Below are 19,741 nucleotides of genomic sequence, written 5' to 3' on the forward strand. Positions count from 1 at the left end.
TTGTAAGAGCTTATTACTGCTTTTTCCCCTTTAACATCTATTCTGTAGGCCAAACATTAAGATATTCTTTTCTGTTGTGAATAGAGATATATATTATGCTAGTTAAGGCACAGGCTGAGTTGCTGTTCACAAAGAACTCCAAATCCTCAGAGTTTGACACAAAACAAGTCTTATCCGACTCTGCAACCCCAGAGACTGCAACCGGGCCTCCCTCTTCCTCACCATCTCCCAGTTTGCCCAAGTTCATGTCCATCCAACCATCTCATCCTCTGTCACCCTCTTCTCCTTCTGCCTTCAATCTTTCCCAGCATCAGGGTCTTTTCCAATGAGTTGGCTAATATTGATATTTATATTAGCTATGTTTTAAGTGCTCCGTAGCTACAGGTGTTTAATGGCTAGTCTCTGGACAGTGCAGATACCGTCATCACAGAAAGTTCTGCTAGTTAAAGCTGCGTTAAGAGGTTGTTCTTAAAAAATTCCATTTTTTGTATGTTAGCAGAGAGAAGATATAAATACATACACTCTTCTCAGCATCTTGAATCTGGGGTGTTGATGTCTTCAGAGAGTCAAAATCTACATGGACTTTGATGGGTCATGTTAGCCTAAGTTCTACTCTATGGGAAGAGAGAATGGGAGGGGTGGTGGGAGGTACAGACACTATTTGGTTACAAATGATCTGAAAGGTGTACATACCACTTCTGCTTGTAGTACATTGGCCAAAATTTAATGATACGCTGATACCCAAGGGCAGCTGGAAAGGTTACTAGCTGGATGGCGTGTACCCAGCCAAAGCTTGGTTTAGCTGGAAGTGCTGTGGAGGCAGGGATCCTATTACCAAACGAAAGAAGCTGAGAACAAATACTAGAGGACACTTGGCAATCTAGGTCACATGTACTTAATATGATGATCACATTTAGTTTTCTCCATCTTCCTCAAAGTAGAATCAATGTGGGTAAAGTGTTTCATTTTAAATGACCTTGCTGAGATTAACCTGGAATTATTATTTTTTAAAGTTTGAATTAAGTTTTACAGTTCAATGGAATTAACCTTATAATCCTTTTGATTCAGGGCAATACTTTGAGCATGAACCTGTTTTTCTCTAATGTATTATTTCTACATCTTAAACTTTGTGGCAAGATAATCTTTTGTTCCTGTGATTGCAAACAAAAGACTAGAACTTTATTTCTGTCTTATTTAATAGATGTTCTATAATTTTGAACATGTTGATGCCAAGCAGCAATGAAGAATATGAAAAGTACTAGTTGGTGATTTCGTTTTTCCTTCTATCTCCATGTTCCTTCTTGCTTTCTCTATGTTATATATTCATCGTGCTTCTAAACGATTTAGGGTTTATAATGAAAAGCAACGGGCTTTTTCCACATCACTTCCCATCCCTGGTCTTATTCTTTGAGACAAACACTCTGAAATGTTCATAAGTAACTTCTGTATTTTTAAAAAATGTCTATATTCATCATTACTTGATTTATCAGAATTACATACTGATTAATTACTGTAATAAAAATAAACAGTTCATATACTACCTTCTCTCTCCTTTCATCACTATTCTTTTATTCTTCTATTAGCTTTACTATTTCTTAAACTTCTTACATGTCTGCTTAAAGATGGTATGTCTTACTCTCAAATTAGCAATTACAAACTTTAATGTTTCTAATCTTCCCTCCTATCTTTCCCCTTTCTACTTCTCAGTTTTTGTCGTCTCTCTTTTAAATTGCAATGATCAAATATATTTACATTCATTTCTGTAACTATAAATTAAGTCTGCTAGCTTTGTCTTTTGCTGAGTTCTAAAAATTGTAATTAGTAAGCAGTTTAATTTTTATGACTACATAAATATTTTTCACTGAAAAGCTAATGGTAGAGCAATTACCATTTTTAACATATTTTTATTGTTTATAATTTAGTTTAAAATTTCCTCTTCCCATTTTGGTTTCTTGTATTTTTAAAAAATTTCCTTAATTTTTTCCCACATATGAGCAATACCCTCTATTCTGTAGACGTTCTTTTTCAGCCAGCTAGGTCCCTTCTAGAGTATTATTTTTCTGTCTTCTGATCTATTTTGTCAGTCAGTGCACTTCTGACCACTTTACATTTTTATAAATTTTGTTGAAAATTTGCTTTGGTTGGTGCTATTTGTAACTGTGGGTTTATGTATGTCTCTTTGAAATGCCATTTTTTGTATATGAGTAGAGAAGATACAAATACATACGTTCTTCTCAACATCTTGAATCTGGAGTGTTGATGTCTTCAAAGAGTCAGATGCCCGTGTATCGAATCCTTACAGTCATATTTTAAAACATGCGATAAAGTCCTATGTTCTAAATTTTGGAGGGGAGGGGAATTTGTGATGTTTACAGATAAAGCTGAAAGAAAATAATGATTATCTATATAAATTCATTGATACTTTTATGTAAGTAGACATTTCTAGAATAATTTTAGCTTTATTTGTTTTCTAAGACCTAGAGTTTTCGTAGATTATGATAAATTTTTTTTCTGTTGATAAGGATTGTTCTGTTTTACTTTTTATTCTGTTATTCAAGATTTGTATTTTCAGTTTGAGATCTTTTCATTACAGATAGTATTCCACAGCTTTATTGCGCAGAATTTCTTGAAATTGACCTATTTTACTATTATATCTGGCCAGTGACTTAACAGCACAGAGTGTTTAAAAAAAAAATGATTCTTGGGTTAGGAGGCTAATGTTAGTGTTGAACTCTAATAGGTTTTGTTATCAGTCTGGGTGATAAGTTGTGCAATACTCTTAGGCTACTTTTTATCTTTACAAGAGAATGGTATTGTAAAAACGTCAAAAAAAAATCCACGTGCCCAGTTCAACAGTAAATATACTGCTAAATTTGATCCTTTTTGGCAGTAGCTTATGCTACTCAAGGGACTGTATTTTTACAGAATGACTTATTTCAAAGGGTATCGGTTTCCATTTGATAAAATTCATGCATTTAGAGCAACTTAAAGCCAAAACAATTGTGCTTGTGCTATATGTTTAAAATATTAGTCATCTTGAATACATGCCCAGGTTAAATGTCAGAAACTATATATTTCACAACAAGAAAATTTATTGTTGGGAGGCCAGGCGGTACCTGTGCTTATACAGCACTTTCCTGAGAGAATCAATTTGAGTATATGAACTAATATTAGCCAGGTGTTTGTACAGTAACATTATTGATAATAAAGGAGAAGTTCATCGAGGAGAAAAACAAATAAAAGAAGCATAAAAGTCTCATACTGTATAAAACTACAGAAATGGATCAAAGAGTTTGACAGGAAGTTTAATGTGTACATAAGTAGAGTCTGACAGGAACATGCTGTGTGTGCCAAAGGTTCCAGTGATGGAAAACCGAAACATAGTGCTCACTGACCACAGCATGAGCCTTGACACACGTTGTAAATAATCCGGAGATCTATGACTGCATTAGGCACCGGGCTGGTGTATTAACGGCTGTAAATCTATAGCAGCATAATGGGATGGCATGCAGAAATTCCTCTGATTAATTTTTGTAATGGATTAACAGGAATATAGCAAATATTTTCAATTCCTACCATCCCCCAACCTCTTCCTCCCCCCAGCCTCACCCTCCCCATTGTGATCTTTTTTTATTCCCTTCTACTCTCCAGGCTTGTGTATGTGGATCCTTGCTTTAGTACCATCAAGTTAAAAGCAGATGTTTCTGGTAGAGAGCATCTAATCACTGTCAAGTTGAAGGCGAAGGTATGTGCTTCGTTAGATTGTTATTCTGACCAGGAAATACCTTGTGAAGTGAATTCTGAAAATGTTTTCAATGTAAACAAGTGCTAGTTGCTTCTAAAATATATATATGTATATGACCCCTAAAGAAATTATTTTGGAATGCCTCTGATTTATCCATTAAGTTTCCCAAAGCCTAGATATAATTTCATGTCACTGTTTTAGTTCAGGTTTGATCCAATAAGGCTTGGCAGCTTAAACGTACCATAATGTTATATTTGTAACATCCTATGTAGAAAAGAGTTGGAAGTTTCTGCTATTCCAAGTTCTGCTGAAGAAGTCGTTTGTCTTCAACTTTTATTTTTTTATGAATTACCTTTGTTCTTATTTCTGACTTCCCACCACAGCCCAAACACAGACTCATATGTATGGATACTTCTTATTTTCTTGGCTGAAATTTTTTTACTTCTGGTTTTAAAAATTTTGCAGAGGTTATATACCTCTGTTTATAGAGCCCTTACAGGCTAGTGATCTATAACTACTAATTTTATTGGCATAATGCATAGCTATTTTGTCATTTTTAAATTATACACTGTGAATTTTGAGAAATAAGTAGAACAAGCAAGTTCAGGATATTAATCATATACTTAGTAATCACTGAGAAACATTAGAATTTGAGAAAACCAGGTCATCTAACTTTTTTTTTGTTCTTACAAGTCATCAATCAACTCTATTTCAGAAGATTATAGTGATGAAAAGATCAATTGTGTTTGTCCTTTTTAAAAATGTGTCTGGCATTTAAGCTTTTCATGAGAGAATTAATATATAAAGCTGTGCTGGGGTGACACAGAAAAGTTGATATCTTATAGTGCCTCTATATCAGACAGATTGAGAAATGACTCATTCTTTTTTTTACACAGTGAATGTTTATAGTTTTAAGATTCATATGTGATAGGTTTTGAGAAAATATTAGTGGGATATACATATTAATTGTAAAATAAGTTACATGAATATTTTTAGTAAGTGAAAGTAAAAACACTTATTTTCCTTTTTAATTAAAATAAAAAAAAATTTAAATCAAGGAGAAATCTGCCTTTATCCTTCCAAAGGTCACATACTGCCAGTGGCAAGGTTCTGTCAGTTTCTTCAGAGTTTTGTTTATATTTTGTTCATTGATAAAAGTTGCTGCTATGCAGACCAAAAATGAAGAATTTAAAATACATCCTATCCTGATTCTATTTTTTCTGATAGCCTCATTTCTTGCCATCTTTTCTACTAACTGAGAGATGATGGTTTAAATCTACATTGCCTGTAACTACATCTATAAGATTTTATTATTAATTCTAATTAATGATATTTTTGATAGTATTCAGAGGATGTGTAGCCACTAGACTGGTCCATCCTCTCTGCTTTTTCTTAAAATTTTTCAAAGTAGATAAAGGTGGCCCTTTTAATATTCCTCTGGAGAATATTTTCAGGTGTGAATTTTTGCAGCACCAAAAGCTATAAAGCACTGTTATGGATGCCCTGGCGAGAAAGAAGAGAAAGCTTTGAGTTTTTAAGAAATTAGGAAGAAAAAATCTGCATTAAAAAAAATACAGAAACTGAATCTTATGTTGGTATGACTTATTAGTCTTAAATTGTCCATTTAGTTCAGTTTACATAGAGACCAAAGTTGTCTTTCAGGTGTGGTAATTTCTTTCTTAAGAATATTTGAGATTGTCAGTTAAAAACAGTGAAAACTAAAACTTACATGTTTAAGGGTCCTTAATACAATGCAAAATCTTAATCCAAACTGAATTTTATAGGGTCAGGCTTTTTTTTTTTTTGACAAACCTTGCAACATAATTATTTTTGTAAATACACAAACCTGTTTCTTTTATCTGATACTTTTTGATATCTAGTAATGTGTTTGTTTTTATTCTTGAATACAACTCTATCAGTTCTGCCCCTCTGCCTCACCGTCTCCAAAAACCCACAAAGAAAATAATATGAATTCTGTCCAGACTTCCTCTATGAAAAGTGGACATATAATCAAAAAGGAATACCATAAGGAAATCAGTTGAATTTTGGCATTTTTATAAGTGTATTTTTAATGCAGTATTAACAGTTCATCCTAAACCATAAGATGAAATATTTGTCTTTTCTTTAAAAAAGAGGTAGCCCAGAGCTTCCTTAGCTTTGGTCAAGATCAGAACTACTTGAAAAACAAATCATAGATGTTTCTGAAACTGGGCACTCTGATGACTATTTTTATAATCTGCTGCAATTTGTATGCATTATTCTGCCAAGGAGTCCAGTCATGAATTGAGTTGGGTTAAATTTTTCCGTAGGAATATATGCTATAGAGTCTAATAAATATTGTTTGTTATGAAAGTATACACTCAATATAATTATATTCCCTTACAGTTATTAATTTGATTGAATTGTTTCAAGTGAGACTTGAAAAACTATATTAATTACCATACCTATTTTTCAGTTTATTTCTTTATGTGGCGCTTTAGTTATTATTGTCAACTAGATTTCTAATGTAAAACTTTGACAATCTCTAGTGGCTTGAAAAACACTGAATTTGATAGTCATTTTACAGTATTGTACTTAGTTATATATATAATAGTTAGTATTACTCAATGGACATGAGTTTGAGTAAGCTCTGGGAGATGGTGAAGGACAGGGAATCCTGGTGTGTTGTGGTCCATGGGGTTGGAAAGAGTCACACATGACTGAGCGACTGGTAACAACAATACAGACAACTCCAAAAATGAGTGTCTAGGGATTCCCTTTAATCATCCAGAATTATATAAACTGTGCCTTTTAGGTTTGATACAGTTATATAATATTTATTATATAAACAGAATTGATCTTGAATGTGAATATAATACAGTATTTATACATTGACTCAGTAAAGCCAGCTATTTATAGATCAGTCTAATTTATTGTATACATATTTGTATGATTGCATGCTGCTGCTGCTAAGTCGCTTCAGTCATGTCCGACTCTGTGTGATCCCACAGACGGCAATCTACCAGGCTCTTCCGTCCTTGGGATTCTCCAGGCAAGAATGCTGGAGTGGGTTGCCATTTCCTTCTTCAAATGTACCTAAATATATATCTGAATGTTATCTCAGATATGTGGAATCATATTTATTTTAACCTGCTTTTTGTTTAACTCCTTGTGGATCCCTTTTTTGTTTAATTCCTTGTGGCTGTCTTTATCAGTACATACGTGCCATTTAGTACCCTGAGCCCTGTTCAAATGTAGGATCATAATTCTCTTTTAACATAATGTGCCATTTATACTTAATGATTTCCAAAGTTACAGGTACTTTACTGGGTTTATCTACTCTGTATACAGTAAACATTAAATTCTTAACCTTGATTGATGATTATTTAGAGAGTTGATATTGTTCATTGTCAGCCAAATAGACAAAAAGCAGCAACTCAAGGTAAACTAAATGTTCCATTTTTGACCCAAGGAGGTTTAAAGTTTGCACTTTTTTTTTTTTTTTTTGCAGAAAATTCACATTTTAGAGGGAAAAGAGATTTTACAATGCTTTTGGTTGTGTTCTATCATTTTTACATATAAAACAGCCAGAGAAGTTAAATGACTTGTCCAAGGTCAGGAGTTAATTAGCAGAACCATAAACCAAAGAAAGCTAAGATCTCTGCCTGCATTTACTTTGAGATGATCACATGACTGGTAAAAACTGCATGCAAATTGTTTTTCTAGTGATTGCAGCAGTTATAATCGGAAGAACATCATCTAATAGTTTGAATTGTCTGAAGTTGGGCTTCTTCTGTAATCTCAGCCAGATCTTCCTTTCTTCCATACAAACAAGCATGGTTATGTTTGTACGGTTTCCTTGTATTTACTGTGATATCAGTTGTACATAGCCAGATTCCATTAGTCAGAGTGTACAATGACAAGTTTATTTTTAGCCAGCGTGTCATAATTAAATGTTAATTCTTTTTGAAGCATTGATTTCAAATGGGCTGATGTTTGTAACAAATACTGTTGTGATAATTTTTTGTGCCCTTTTGCTATGCAGAGAAGTAGTTAAAAATAAAAGGTTGAAAAAAGTGAAAATCTAAAACTTAGGTTATTTTGTCAAATGAGAGAAAGGAGTTTTCCTGAAATGAGTTTTCTTTTTAGTAAATTTAGCTTTTTAAAGAAAAGAATTGAGCATTTTAAAAATTACATGTGACTTTTAAGAATCCAAACTGAATCTTAGAGAAATCATGTAATAGAATTCTCTAATAACAAAACTGATTTTAAGGAAGCTATCTTTTGTCTTTGTTAACTTAGAATTGTGATTAGTCCTTTGGCTGTCACTGCTTGTATAAAACTATTGAGGGATTAAGTTTCTGTTTATCAACCATGAAAAAATTTTTCTTAAAACTAATATTTTGTTTTTCCTTAATACACTAGAAGACATTTCATTGTTTCTTTTTATTTGTCTTCTCGCTAAAATTAAATGCTTTGTTGTGGAAAATAGTTTAATTGATAACTATATTTGTTCATTTTGTGCATTTCTTGATTCTTTTAACAAGTATTGCCTCTTTAAATAGTGACTGAGGCTGTTTGAGGTTAAATTTTAGACTGAAAGGAAATGAAATATCAACCATTTTGATTTGTCATATAAAGATAAAGAAACTGAGATTCAGTGTGGTTTGCCCCTCAGATCACATTAGCTGCTGCCCAGAAACTGACTTAATTCATTACTCTGTATTCAAAACTGATTGGTTTGGCATCCCCAAATCACTACACTTTGTACCTCTTGAGCTTGTTGACTGTTTATCAGCTCTTAACACCTTTATAATAGTAGAAGCAAAATATATATAATACCTTTGCATTTATAGAAATACTTTTCCTAATATATTCAGTTTTTCTAAAATATTTTATGTGAAATTGTCACAGTGAAACAAAAATGACCCTAATTTTATGCTTTTTTATAGTACCCTGCAGAAGCACCAGATTGTGTTGTGGATTTTCCTGTTCCATTTTCTGTTTCCTGGACACCACAGGTAAATTCTTAAATTTATTTTAAGTAGCTAAAAAGCATTTTAAGTGGCCATTATAAAGTGGTTTTTTCAGTTTTCTTTAAACGTTTATTTATAAACAGGATTTTGAGACTGTTGCTTTCATATTTCCTAGCAGTTGATGTCCATTCTCCCTGCCTTCTGACTCTCTCCCCGCCTCCTTCCCCATCCTCCAAATAGACACACACAGACACCCCATTCAGCCTTTAGATCTTTATGCTTCATTTTAAATAAACATGAAAAAGCTCTGTTGACAGAAATTGTCCTTTAATTTTAAATCCTGCGGAGCTCTTTTATAAAGCAGTGAGCAGTAGGTTAAAAATTGGGTGAAATTTTTCAGACATAATATCAGAGAATCTTTTTCAGAGGAGAATGAGTTATGGCTGAAAATACAAATCCTGCCATTTCTATTCAGTTTTTATTGTTTTAAAGTGTTTGTCCTTAGTTTGTCCTTGAACTTATACTATATTCTTTTTGCATATGCTTTGGGATATTCTTACTTTGATTCTTTCTCCTGCTCCTGTCAGTTTAATTTCTCAATACATTGGTGATATCTAACAAGTTAATGTATTTAGGAGTGTAGTTGTACCATTATGTAGATAAAATATGGTATGATTATCAATAGTTCTGTCATCAACATTGACATGTGTGACTTTTAAAGATCTGGCAGGATGGTAGTTAGGTTCAAAGAGAAATCTAATGACAGGTAATCTAATGTCTCACCAAGTAAATCGATACCAAAATGAAGAGAATCTTTGTATTCTTATGCAAAATGAAAAAAATTCCTAGTGATATTTAACAAATACTCTCTGAGTAGAGGCTACCCTTATTTTTGTTATGAAATTTTGGTAGGTTCAAGTGAAAATTTATGCTTACATTTAAATTCTAATATATAAAGTAATTGTCTTGTTAGTTTTTAAAAAAAAAAGCCTAATAGCATTTACATTGTTTTATGAGGTTTCAAATATTAAATTATACCATCTACATTTAAAATATATTTTTGTCATTTTCTTCTTTAAAAACAAAACAGCCTCCCTCTTTCCAATGGAAATCAAGAAAATACAGCAAAATATAGGTGATGAAAAACACTGATTTGCTTTTGGTATTGTGATATGTGTTATAAATGCATAAGAAATACTATCTGTGTTTTTTTTTAAAGAATTGGAATTGTACATAAATTGCATAGTTTTTGAAAAATATGACTATCCATTTTCAGCTTGCCTTTATAAATGTTATGTATTATGTGAGATCATGAGATAACATTGTACCTAGATTGTATTACTCTTTCCATTTGTTATCTCTAGATTATAATTTGATATTTATCAAAATCCCAAGGTTGTGAAGAATATGTTTTTGATGAATTTCCTAGTTTTTTTTTTAACATGTTTAATCATGCAAGTTTTCCCCAGACTTTAATCTGTGAAGAAGTTTGCATCTCCACAAAAGGACTGTTTAGCAGTTACCTTATCCTGCCATTTAAAAAATTAGTTTGTGACTCTAACACTACAAAATCTTAAGAGCAATTTCTTCTAAATTTTGTTTATAATATTAATTCAAGTCCAGATTTAGATTTAATTATGTCGTATCTCAGGTTTTATATTTTGTATTAGTTCTAAGAACACAGAATTAATTAGTAGTAACTGGAATTGCATCTTTTTTTAAATTAAAAGAACATATTAAAATTCTTAGTATAGTACAGATAAAAATTTAGACATCATTTTAACCACAACTCAAATTTGACATGTTTAATATTGTTATCACATTTGTTTCAGATATCTTTTTGTCTCTCTTTTAGGAATAAAATGTTCTGGGACTTAAAATTTTACTTCTCTTTTTCTTCTCTACTTTCCTTTCTTTCCTTCTGTCCCTTTCTAGAGGAAAATCTTTTGCCTGGAATTCATGTGTATGCTATCCATGCATACTCTTTTGCTACATTTGTTTATGCCATATTCTCTAGTATTTTCAGTCTTTTTTAAACAACATTGTTTCTGAGATTTACCTGTGATCTTGTGCCTGTATAGTACATTTTAAATGCTTTATATCATTTCATTATATGAATCCACCAGTTAGTTTATTCAGTGTCCTAATGATGTGATTGGTCACAATTTCTTGCTAAACAGTGCTGCTATAAACATCTTTCTACGTTTCCTTTTATACATGGGAGACTTTAGTATGGTTTATGCTTTGAAGTGAAAATGCTGGATTGTAAGGAGTGTACCTCTTTGAGATTACTAAGCATTGCCAAGTTATCTTCCCAAATTGGTTGTATAGCTTTATACTCCTACCCAGCAATGCATAGTAATTTCTACTTTCCCACATCCTTTCTAAGCCAGTCTGATTTTATTCTCATCTTAATTGCTATCAAGAACTGATACTCTTTATTGTTGTGTTTATAATCTTTGCCTACTTAAATTTTTGTCTTTTATTATAAGCATTTCTTACATACTTTGGATACTAATTATGTATTCGTTATATGGGATATGTGTGTTATCCTTGTGGCATGCTTTTTAACTTTGATATATATTGTCAATCAGAAGTTTAATATTCAGTGTGGTTACATTTATCAATCTCTTCATTGTGATTTCTGCTTTATGTGTCTTGAATGAGAAAAATTTTTGTATCTTGTTTTAAAAAGATATTCCTTGAAAGTTTATTGTAAAAGTTATATTTTTTTCATATTTAAATATGAGAGGAATTATATTTACACTTGCCTTTTTTATATATGCTTATAGAATTTGGATGCATCTTCATTTGTGAAGGTCTGGGGTGATTTTATTTTTCTTTTCCATATACTACTAAAATTATGCATTGTTAGAGTTTAGCTGTACATTGTTAAGCATTTTGCTGCTATTTCCAGATGAACTGGAGTGTTTTAGACATGATAAAAGTGTTGGCAATGTTAGTTTATGTTTTGAAAGTATGAAACAATATCAAACTTCTTTGCTGTGTGTGATTCTTTTTCATTGACCTATTGGAAACAATTCTGCTTGTGAAAGTTACTATCTTTTTACTTTTTTAAAACAATTTTAAACAGTTGTGGTTCTTAAAGAATTGTAGTATTGTAGTCTAACAGCAAACTTACATTTAAAAGATTGTAAACAGGTGCCAGATAATTGATTTTTTAAAATTCCCTGTCTCCTTTTTGTACATTTCCTGTTTGGATTCAGTGTTTCTGGACTTTAAACTTAGAAGATCTTTATTTTCCTTTCTTTCTGTAAAATAATAGGCATGACTTTGTGGCATCCATATTAAAAATGGGTAATTTTCCTTATGGTCCCTGTCTTCCTGCTGGGTTGATAATGTTTTGATGTATTTTTCTTTTGCTCTGATGAGAGGTCTGCTGCTGCTGCTCTGACATATTCATTTGGATGAATAATTATAACTTGCACAATGTCAAGCTGAAGATGGTAGGGTTTTGTGCGTCATGACAAGCCTAGTAGCCAGTGCAGGTGTCTCACAGCATGATCAGCAACAGCCAGTGTATTCTGGCTCCGAGGAGGCATTTAGAGTGGTAAGAAATGAGCACCAAGGGCAAGGCTGCTGCTTCTACTGCTGCCGTGCTATGTGCCAAAGAAACACAAAGTGCTGCTCAAAGACCAGTGACTGCACACCTCTTTTCACATGTTTACTTTGTTTACCCAGTCAGTTTTCTTTTATAGATGTCAGTGGAGGAATGTAAGAGCATGTCATGATTTTTATCTTTTTCTACTTCCCAACATCACAAACGCTCTAAAATGTATCTAATCTGCTGCCCTTTGGACTTGTATGTCTAGATCCTATATATGAATAATGTTGACTGATGCGACCATAGGATGCTCTAATGTAAGATTTTACATGCACTGACATTATTGATTCTGTGAAAACAAAATTACCTTTCTCCAGGTCGCTGATCAACCCAAAATAGATGCTAAAGTTGTACCTTTACCTGTAAATATGCCATTAAGTGTAGGCTTCAGTGGAGTAGCCTCGTCATGCTGACTGGAATTTTCAGAGATTGGATATGATATAGTAAACAGTGGTCATTATATTTTTTTATCATGTAAATATCATATTCTTGGGAGTAATGCCGTGAATGTAAGAAGAGCAAAACTAGTGATAAAGCCTGTGGCTGATAATCTGATGGTGAATGAAGAAATTGTAATTCAAGGAAAACAGTCCTATTTTATAGCAGGGAGCATGATCCATTAGTTAGAGCAACAGACTAGCAGTTGGGTATCCTTGGTTCTGTTTACAGTTCAGCCATTGACTTAATTGTATAATCTCAAACAAATCACAAGGCTGTTCTTTGCCTCAGTTCGTATGTATATGGAAATAGTGAACTTTTTCTCTAAGAGATCTTAAGAAAATAAATTTGGTTTAAAACAAATAGAATAGTAGATGGAGAAAATGCTCAGTATCATACTGTATGGATCCTAAGGATATTCTGCTTTTTTGATCTACTGGGTTATCTTTATTTCCATTTTTTCTCTGCTGTCCTTGTTGGAGAACTCATAGAACTGGATTTTTGTTCAATCTTTAATTGGTTAATTAAATATACTTTTGCTTTCTTGGACATCTTGTTGTTGCTACAGTGGTATGGATAAAAAGACATCAGAGGAATCAAAACAAAGAAACTTAGTTCATTATTGAGACTATGTGATATGATTGACCTGTGTGATATGGTATCGTATTGAACTCAGTAACTTACTAACTGCTTCTCTTTCTTTTTTTAAAATAACATGTATTTTAAAAGTACCCCTGCATTGATTCTTAAAAAAAAGAAAATACAAGCAAGCAAAATTTTAAAAATGTGAAATCACCTTTAATGCCTTCATTTATAGAGTTGGGATGTCACTGGTTACTCTGAACCTGTGCTTATCACTTAACAAAATATTTCATTTTTTTTGAAATATTATTGATAATGCTATGCATTTATTATTCCAGATAATCTTTAGGATAATTTAGTTTTTAGTTATAATTGGGTTTACATTTATTCATCCAATTAAGAACTAATATATTCACAGTCTAGGAACTGGTTATCTCTACATTTATTCAGGTCCCCCAGTTAAGTAGCTATAGTTTCTTAATCCACATCTTGTACATTTTTGTTGAGTTTATTCCTAATTATAATATAGCTTTTGTTGCTATTGTCGTTTTGGTCTTTTTTTTTAAATCGTGTTTTCTAGTTTATAATGTGGGCAAGCTACTGATTTTTTTTTAAAGTGTATACTCTGATAAAAGTTGTATATGAACATAGTTTAAAGCGTTAAGATTTACAAGGGTTTTTTGTTGTTGTTGCTGTTGTTTGTTTTCTTTTCAGACAAAACAGCATGACCTAGCGTCCTTCCCACCTTTTTCTCCCTCTCCAGGGTCAGCACTTTTAACTGTTAGCTGATCCTTTTGGTGTTATAATGTAATTTATATTATTACATGCTCTTGTAATTGTACTACCTTTTGTTTGTTGGTTTGGTTTGGCCATTACCTGTTAACTTCCCACTGTAGATAATGAGGAATTTGCTATTTCATTTTGCTACTTCTGCCTTTCCCCCACTCCAAACACATATGAATACTTCCTGTGTTCTTTTTCTTCTCAGATAATTATCTTGTAATTTTGATTATCAATATTCTGTTTACATTGTTATGGTGAGCATATACGTATACTTTGCAGAGATAAACCATGCAGTTAATTAGTATTCAATATTATTTTTCCTTTGTTTCCTCAGTTTTTGTTACCACCTAGAGTTAGCAATTGTCTATTTCATTTTCTTAGTTTTCTGTGTATTTAAAACTCATTCAATCCACAATTTTCCATCAGTTGTTTAAATCTACTCTTAATAATCTACATGGGGCTTCCTATTAGCTTTACTTTCTGGTAAATTTCATCAATGTTTTCTGGTAACCTTCCTGTTGAGTTTTTTTTTTTTTTAATACTGTCATGTTAATTTCTAAGAGTTTACTTCATTGATACATCTTCTTTGTCCCCAGAGATACTAATAATATATATCTTTTTTCCCATCTGAATAGTTTCTGTTTCCTTCAGATGCTTTTTCTTATCATCTTTGGTTATCTGCTCATGATTAAAAGTCAGCTATTATAAACTATTTGAAGGCTCTGAGTACATGACTGGGGGCTTGTCAATTGTGAACCTCACTGTAGAGTCACCTGAGTAGATCTCAGAATAGATTACTCCAGATGTCAATATTTTAGGTCTTTTTGATCGATTGGTCAGATTTGTTGAAGACTCTTTTATTTAGCCTTCTGCCTGCAAATTACTGAGCAAACTGAAAATGCTGCCTTATGGCAAGAGTGGACCAACACTGCTGGGCAAGAAACAGCAGTCTGGATTAGTATCAGTTAACCCTCTTTCAACATACATTTATATTATGTTGTATAATTGTATATATAAATACACCCACATCCATATATGACAAGTAATGGTATCTCTTTGTATGTTGAACTACATATATTCTAAAGACAATATTTCCATTTATATGCAACAGTCAGGAAGTATTCTGGTGTTCAAAAATGAAATAGAGATGATTAATGCGAAACAACCATCAGTCTCACCAGGCTCTCTGGTTGTGGTAGATGACTATAGATACACTGTAACATAAGAAATGTTGAGAAATACTGTTTGGTCTTACAGTTTGCTGGTTAATGCATTACTAATACTTGGACTGTAGTTTGGAGGAAACCAATAAAATATTCTTAAATAGCAAGTGTCTTAAGTAAAAGAAAATATATAAGTATCAGTCTCCAAATGGCTTCTTAATATTGTGATTTATATTTTAAAATGCTTTTGGATAAAAAGGATTGTCTTAGCTTATCAGCAAAGCAATTTTATTTCAACACAAACACAATTTATTAACATTCTCTACCTCATGTTTTGTCACTGTCAGGGACTCTAGCAAATAAATATACTATGTCTATTTTTACTTTGCTTTTTTTAATCCAAGGGCTATTTTAAAATATGTGAATATTGGTATATATGTGTGCGTGTGTGTTTTAAGCCATCCATTTGGAAAAACAGATACCTGTATTGAAAATAAAGTTCCAGTAGACAGAAGACAGAAATGATAATTCAAATATGAAAGATGCTAATTCAGGTATGATCTGCTGGAATCATTGATTAATACTCTCAGCTATATATACTTACTTTCATCCTCTTTTTGTGCTAAAAAAAATAAGTTGAATATGAGAAGCCAAACGTAACTCAGCAGATGGATATAATAAGCAAACCAGAATTTTGGAGTTGGTAGATAGCAGAGGCAATGGAACAGTACTTTTTTTTTTTAAGTGATGTTCCTGCTAGCATGTCGTTCCCTGGCTCTGGCTGTGAAGGTACCATTGATAGCCAGCAACACACACATTTTATTAGTCTTGACCTTCTCTGAAAGCAAAGACTTTTGAGAACATTTATTTTATTTTGTTGTTTTTAGTGTGAATAATAACAATTAGATATAGTCAACGTTTTGATGAGGGTAGAGTAGAACCCTTTTGTGGTATGTCCTACCTAGAACAAAAAGCTAGACTAGTTTGCTTTTTTTCTAGTTGGCTTAATTTTTTATTATGTAGAACTTTATTTTAATACAAAGTAAAGGAAGTTAAAAACAGTTAACATGGAATATTAGAAATGTATTTGAACCAAATACTAAGGGTCTTAAGTAGCATTGTACAAGATGTGGTTTTTCTCAGAGTTAACAATCTGAGAGATACAAATGGATAAACAGCCACAGGGGTTTGTTCGTCAGTCAGGCTTAGGCTGCCATGGTATCTTAGGCCTATCCTGGCATTCTTAGCATCTTTATTACTTTTTAACATTGTGATAAAATACACACAATTTACCATCTTAACCATTTTTAAAGGTGCAGTTCAGTGGTATTAAATACATTCATCAAGTTGTTGGTTACCTTTACTGCCATTCATCTCCAGAACTCTTTTCAAATCTTGTAAAACTGAAACACTATTCACATTAAACAGTAACTCCCCTTCTCGCCTTCGTCTAGCAGCCATTCTAGTTTCTGACTCTATAGTTTGACTATGCTAAGTACCTTAACATAAGTGGAATCATGCAGCATTTGTCTTTTTTGTATGTTCAAGGTTCATACAAGTTGTAGCATACGTCAGAATTTCCTTCCTTTTTAAGATTGAAAATATGCCATTACATGTATATACCACATTTTGTTTATCCTTTCCTCCATTGATGGACTTAAATTGCTTTCACATTTTAGTTCATGGGAATAATGCTGCAAGTGAACATGGATGTGCATATGTAGCTCTATGAGTTCCCACTTTATTATTAATTGGTAATTTTGTCTTTAATTTTTTGAGAAACTGCTATACTTCTTTCCAGAGCTCCTGTACCATACATTCCTACAACAGTGTACAAGAGTTTCAGTTTCTCCACGTTCTCCCAAACACTTATTTTTTCTTAATGAGTGTGAGTGAAGTGATCTTACTACAGTTTTGACTTGCATTTCCCTAAGAGATATTGAGTGTCTTTTCATGTACTTATTGGCCATTTCTATATCTTCTTTGGATAAATGTCTTAGTCAGTCCTTTGCCCAATTTTAAAATAGGTTGTTTTTGTTGTTGAGTTTTAAGAGTTCTCTATATATTGTAGATAGTTATCCTTTATCACATACATGATTTGCAAATGTTTTCTACCATTCTGTGGGTTGCCTTTTTACTCTGTTGCTGTTGTCTTCTGATGCACAACATTTTAAAATTTTCACCAAGTCTAACTTTTCCTGTTGTTGCCAGTGCCCTTGGTGCTATATTGAAGAAATCATTGCCTGATCCAGTGTCATAGAGCTTCAGGCCTGTGTTTTTTCTGAGAGTTTTCTACTTAAATAGCTCTTATATCTATGTCTTTGATCCATTTTAAGTTACTTTTTGTATATGGTACTAGATAAGGGGCCAACTTAATTATTTTGCGTATTGATATCCAGTTTTCCTAGCTCCATTAGTTGAAAAGATTGTTCTTTTCTCATTGAATGGTCTTGACACTTTGTCAGAAATGATTTGATCATGTGTATATTTTTAGGCTCTCTATTCTGTTCCATTTGTATTTTATCTGTCTGTAATTTGATTCCTATAGCTTTATAGGAAGTTTTGAAATCAGAAAATGTGATTTCCACTTTGTCCTTTCCACTTTTTTCCTCCATGTTTGTTATTCTTTTTCAAGATTGTATGGCTATACAGGGTCTCTTAAGATTCTATGAGTTTTAAGATGGGGTTCTCTCTTTGTGCCCCCCAAAAAATGTCATTGGGATTTTGATAAGGATTGCATTGTCTTCCAGTTCATGAATGTGGGTTGAGATTCCTTTTATTGATGTCTTCTGTTAATTTTTTTCAGGAGTGATATAACTATTTGTGTTTTCATTTTATGTCCTTAACCTTCTTGGTAAAGTTAATTACTAAGGTTTTTTGTTTTGTTTTGTTTTTTGATGATATTGTAAATGGAATTGTTTTCTTAATTTCTTTTTTGGGTTGTTTATTGTTGCTGTTTAGAAATGTAACTAGTGGTCAAAGAGGTATCCTGGTCCTTTGCTGAATTAATTTCTTAGTTCTAACAATTTTGGGGGGGGGTATTTAGGATTTTTTACCTGTAAGTTTATATCATCTACAAGCAGGGATAATTTTCTTCTTCCTTTCTTATTTGGATGCTTTAATTTCTTTTTCTTGCCTAATTGATCTAGCTAGAACTTCCAGTACTGTGTTGAATAGAATTGATGAAAGTAGGTATCCTTGCTTTGTTCTTGATCTCAGAGGAAAAGTTTTCAGTCTTTGAGCATTGAGTATGATGTTTGCTGTTCTTTTTTACAATATGGCTTTTATTTTGTTGCAGTAATTTTCTTTGATCTTTGTTGAGTTTTTATCATGAGAAGGTGTTAAATATTGTCAAATGTTTTTTCTGGGTCAGTTCAGATGATTAAATGGATTTTTTTCCATTCCATTAGTATAGTGTTTTACATTTTATTGATTTGCATATTTTGAGCCATTTTTGTATTCCAGGAGTAGATCCCACCTGATCTCTGTAATATTTTTATAATGCTGCTACATTTGGTATTTTGTTGAGGATTTTTCTTTTATCAGTATTCAGAAGGGATCATGGTTTTTGGTTTTCTGGGGGCTTTAGTATCAGAGTAAAGATAGCCTCTTTATACTTACCTAAAAATTAGGTAGGAAGTATTTTACCCTTATCAGTGTTTTGGAGAAGTCTGAGAAGTATTAGTGGTTGTGGTTGTTCAGTCAATAAGTCATGTCCAACTCTTTGCGACCCCAGGGACTGCAGCACTCAAGGCTTCCCAGTCTTTCACTATCTTCCAGAGTTTGCTCAAATTATGTCCATTGAGTCGGCGATGCCACCTAACCATCTCATCCTCTGTCACCCTATTCTCCCCCTGCTCTCAATCTTTCCCAGGACCATGGTCTTTTCCAGTGAGTCAGTTCTTTGCATCAGGTGGCCAAAAGTATTGGAGCTTCAGCTTCAGCATCAGTCCTTCCAATGAATATTCAGGGTTGATTTCCTTTAGGATTGACTGGTTAGATCTCCTTACTGTTCAAGGGAGTCTCAAGAGTCTTCTCTAGCATATTTTGAAAGCATAAGTTCTCTGGCACTCAGCCTTATGGTCCAACTCTCACATCTGTACACGACTACTAGGAAAACTGTAGATTTGACTATATGAACCTTTGTCAGACAAGTGATGTCTTTGCTTTTTAATATGCAGTCTAGGTTTGTCATACCTTTCCTTCCAGAGAGCACACGTCTTCTGTAGTCACTGTCCACAGTGATTTTGGAGCCCAAGAAAATGAAATTTGTCATTGAGTCCACTTTTTCCCCCTTCTATCTGCCATGAAGTGATAGGACTGGATGCCATGATCTTAGTTTTTTGAATGTTGAGTTTTAAGCCAGCTTTTTCACTCTCCTCTTTTCACCCTCATCAAGAGAAGAGGCTCTTTAGTTCCTCTTTGCTTTCTGCCATTAGAGTGGTATCAT

General features: G+C 32.8%; 2 protein-coding genes across 7 annotated transcripts in view; one reads left to right on the plus strand and one right to left on the minus strand.

Moving 5' to 3' along the window:
• The window catches only part of FANCL (FA complementation group L), a 102,513-nt gene that overhangs the window by 55,773 nt on the left and 26,999 nt on the right, over window positions 1–19,741 (plus strand). For all 6 annotated transcript variants that reach the window (XM_088841429.1, XM_088841432.1, XM_088841431.1 and 3 more), the window contains 2 exons: window positions 3,652–3,745; window positions 8,677–8,745. In XM_088841429.1, coding sequence (XP_088697555.1) covers window positions 3,652–3,745; window positions 8,677–8,745 — 163 coding nt within the window. The remainder of the gene's footprint in view (window positions 1–3,651; window positions 3,746–8,676; window positions 8,746–19,741) is intronic.
• VRK2 (VRK serine/threonine kinase 2) overlaps window positions 1–19,741 on the minus strand; it is a 172,412-nt gene that overhangs the window by 17,497 nt on the left and 135,174 nt on the right. The gene's annotated exons all lie outside the window — the stretch shown is intronic.

This window comes from Moschus berezovskii, chromosome 11 (genome assembly GCF_049115385.1).
Source record: "Moschus berezovskii isolate FMDL1 chromosome 11, NW_MosBer_1.0, whole genome shotgun sequence".
In the NCBI taxonomy this organism is placed as follows: Eukaryota; Metazoa; Chordata; class Mammalia; order Artiodactyla; family Moschidae; genus Moschus; species Moschus berezovskii.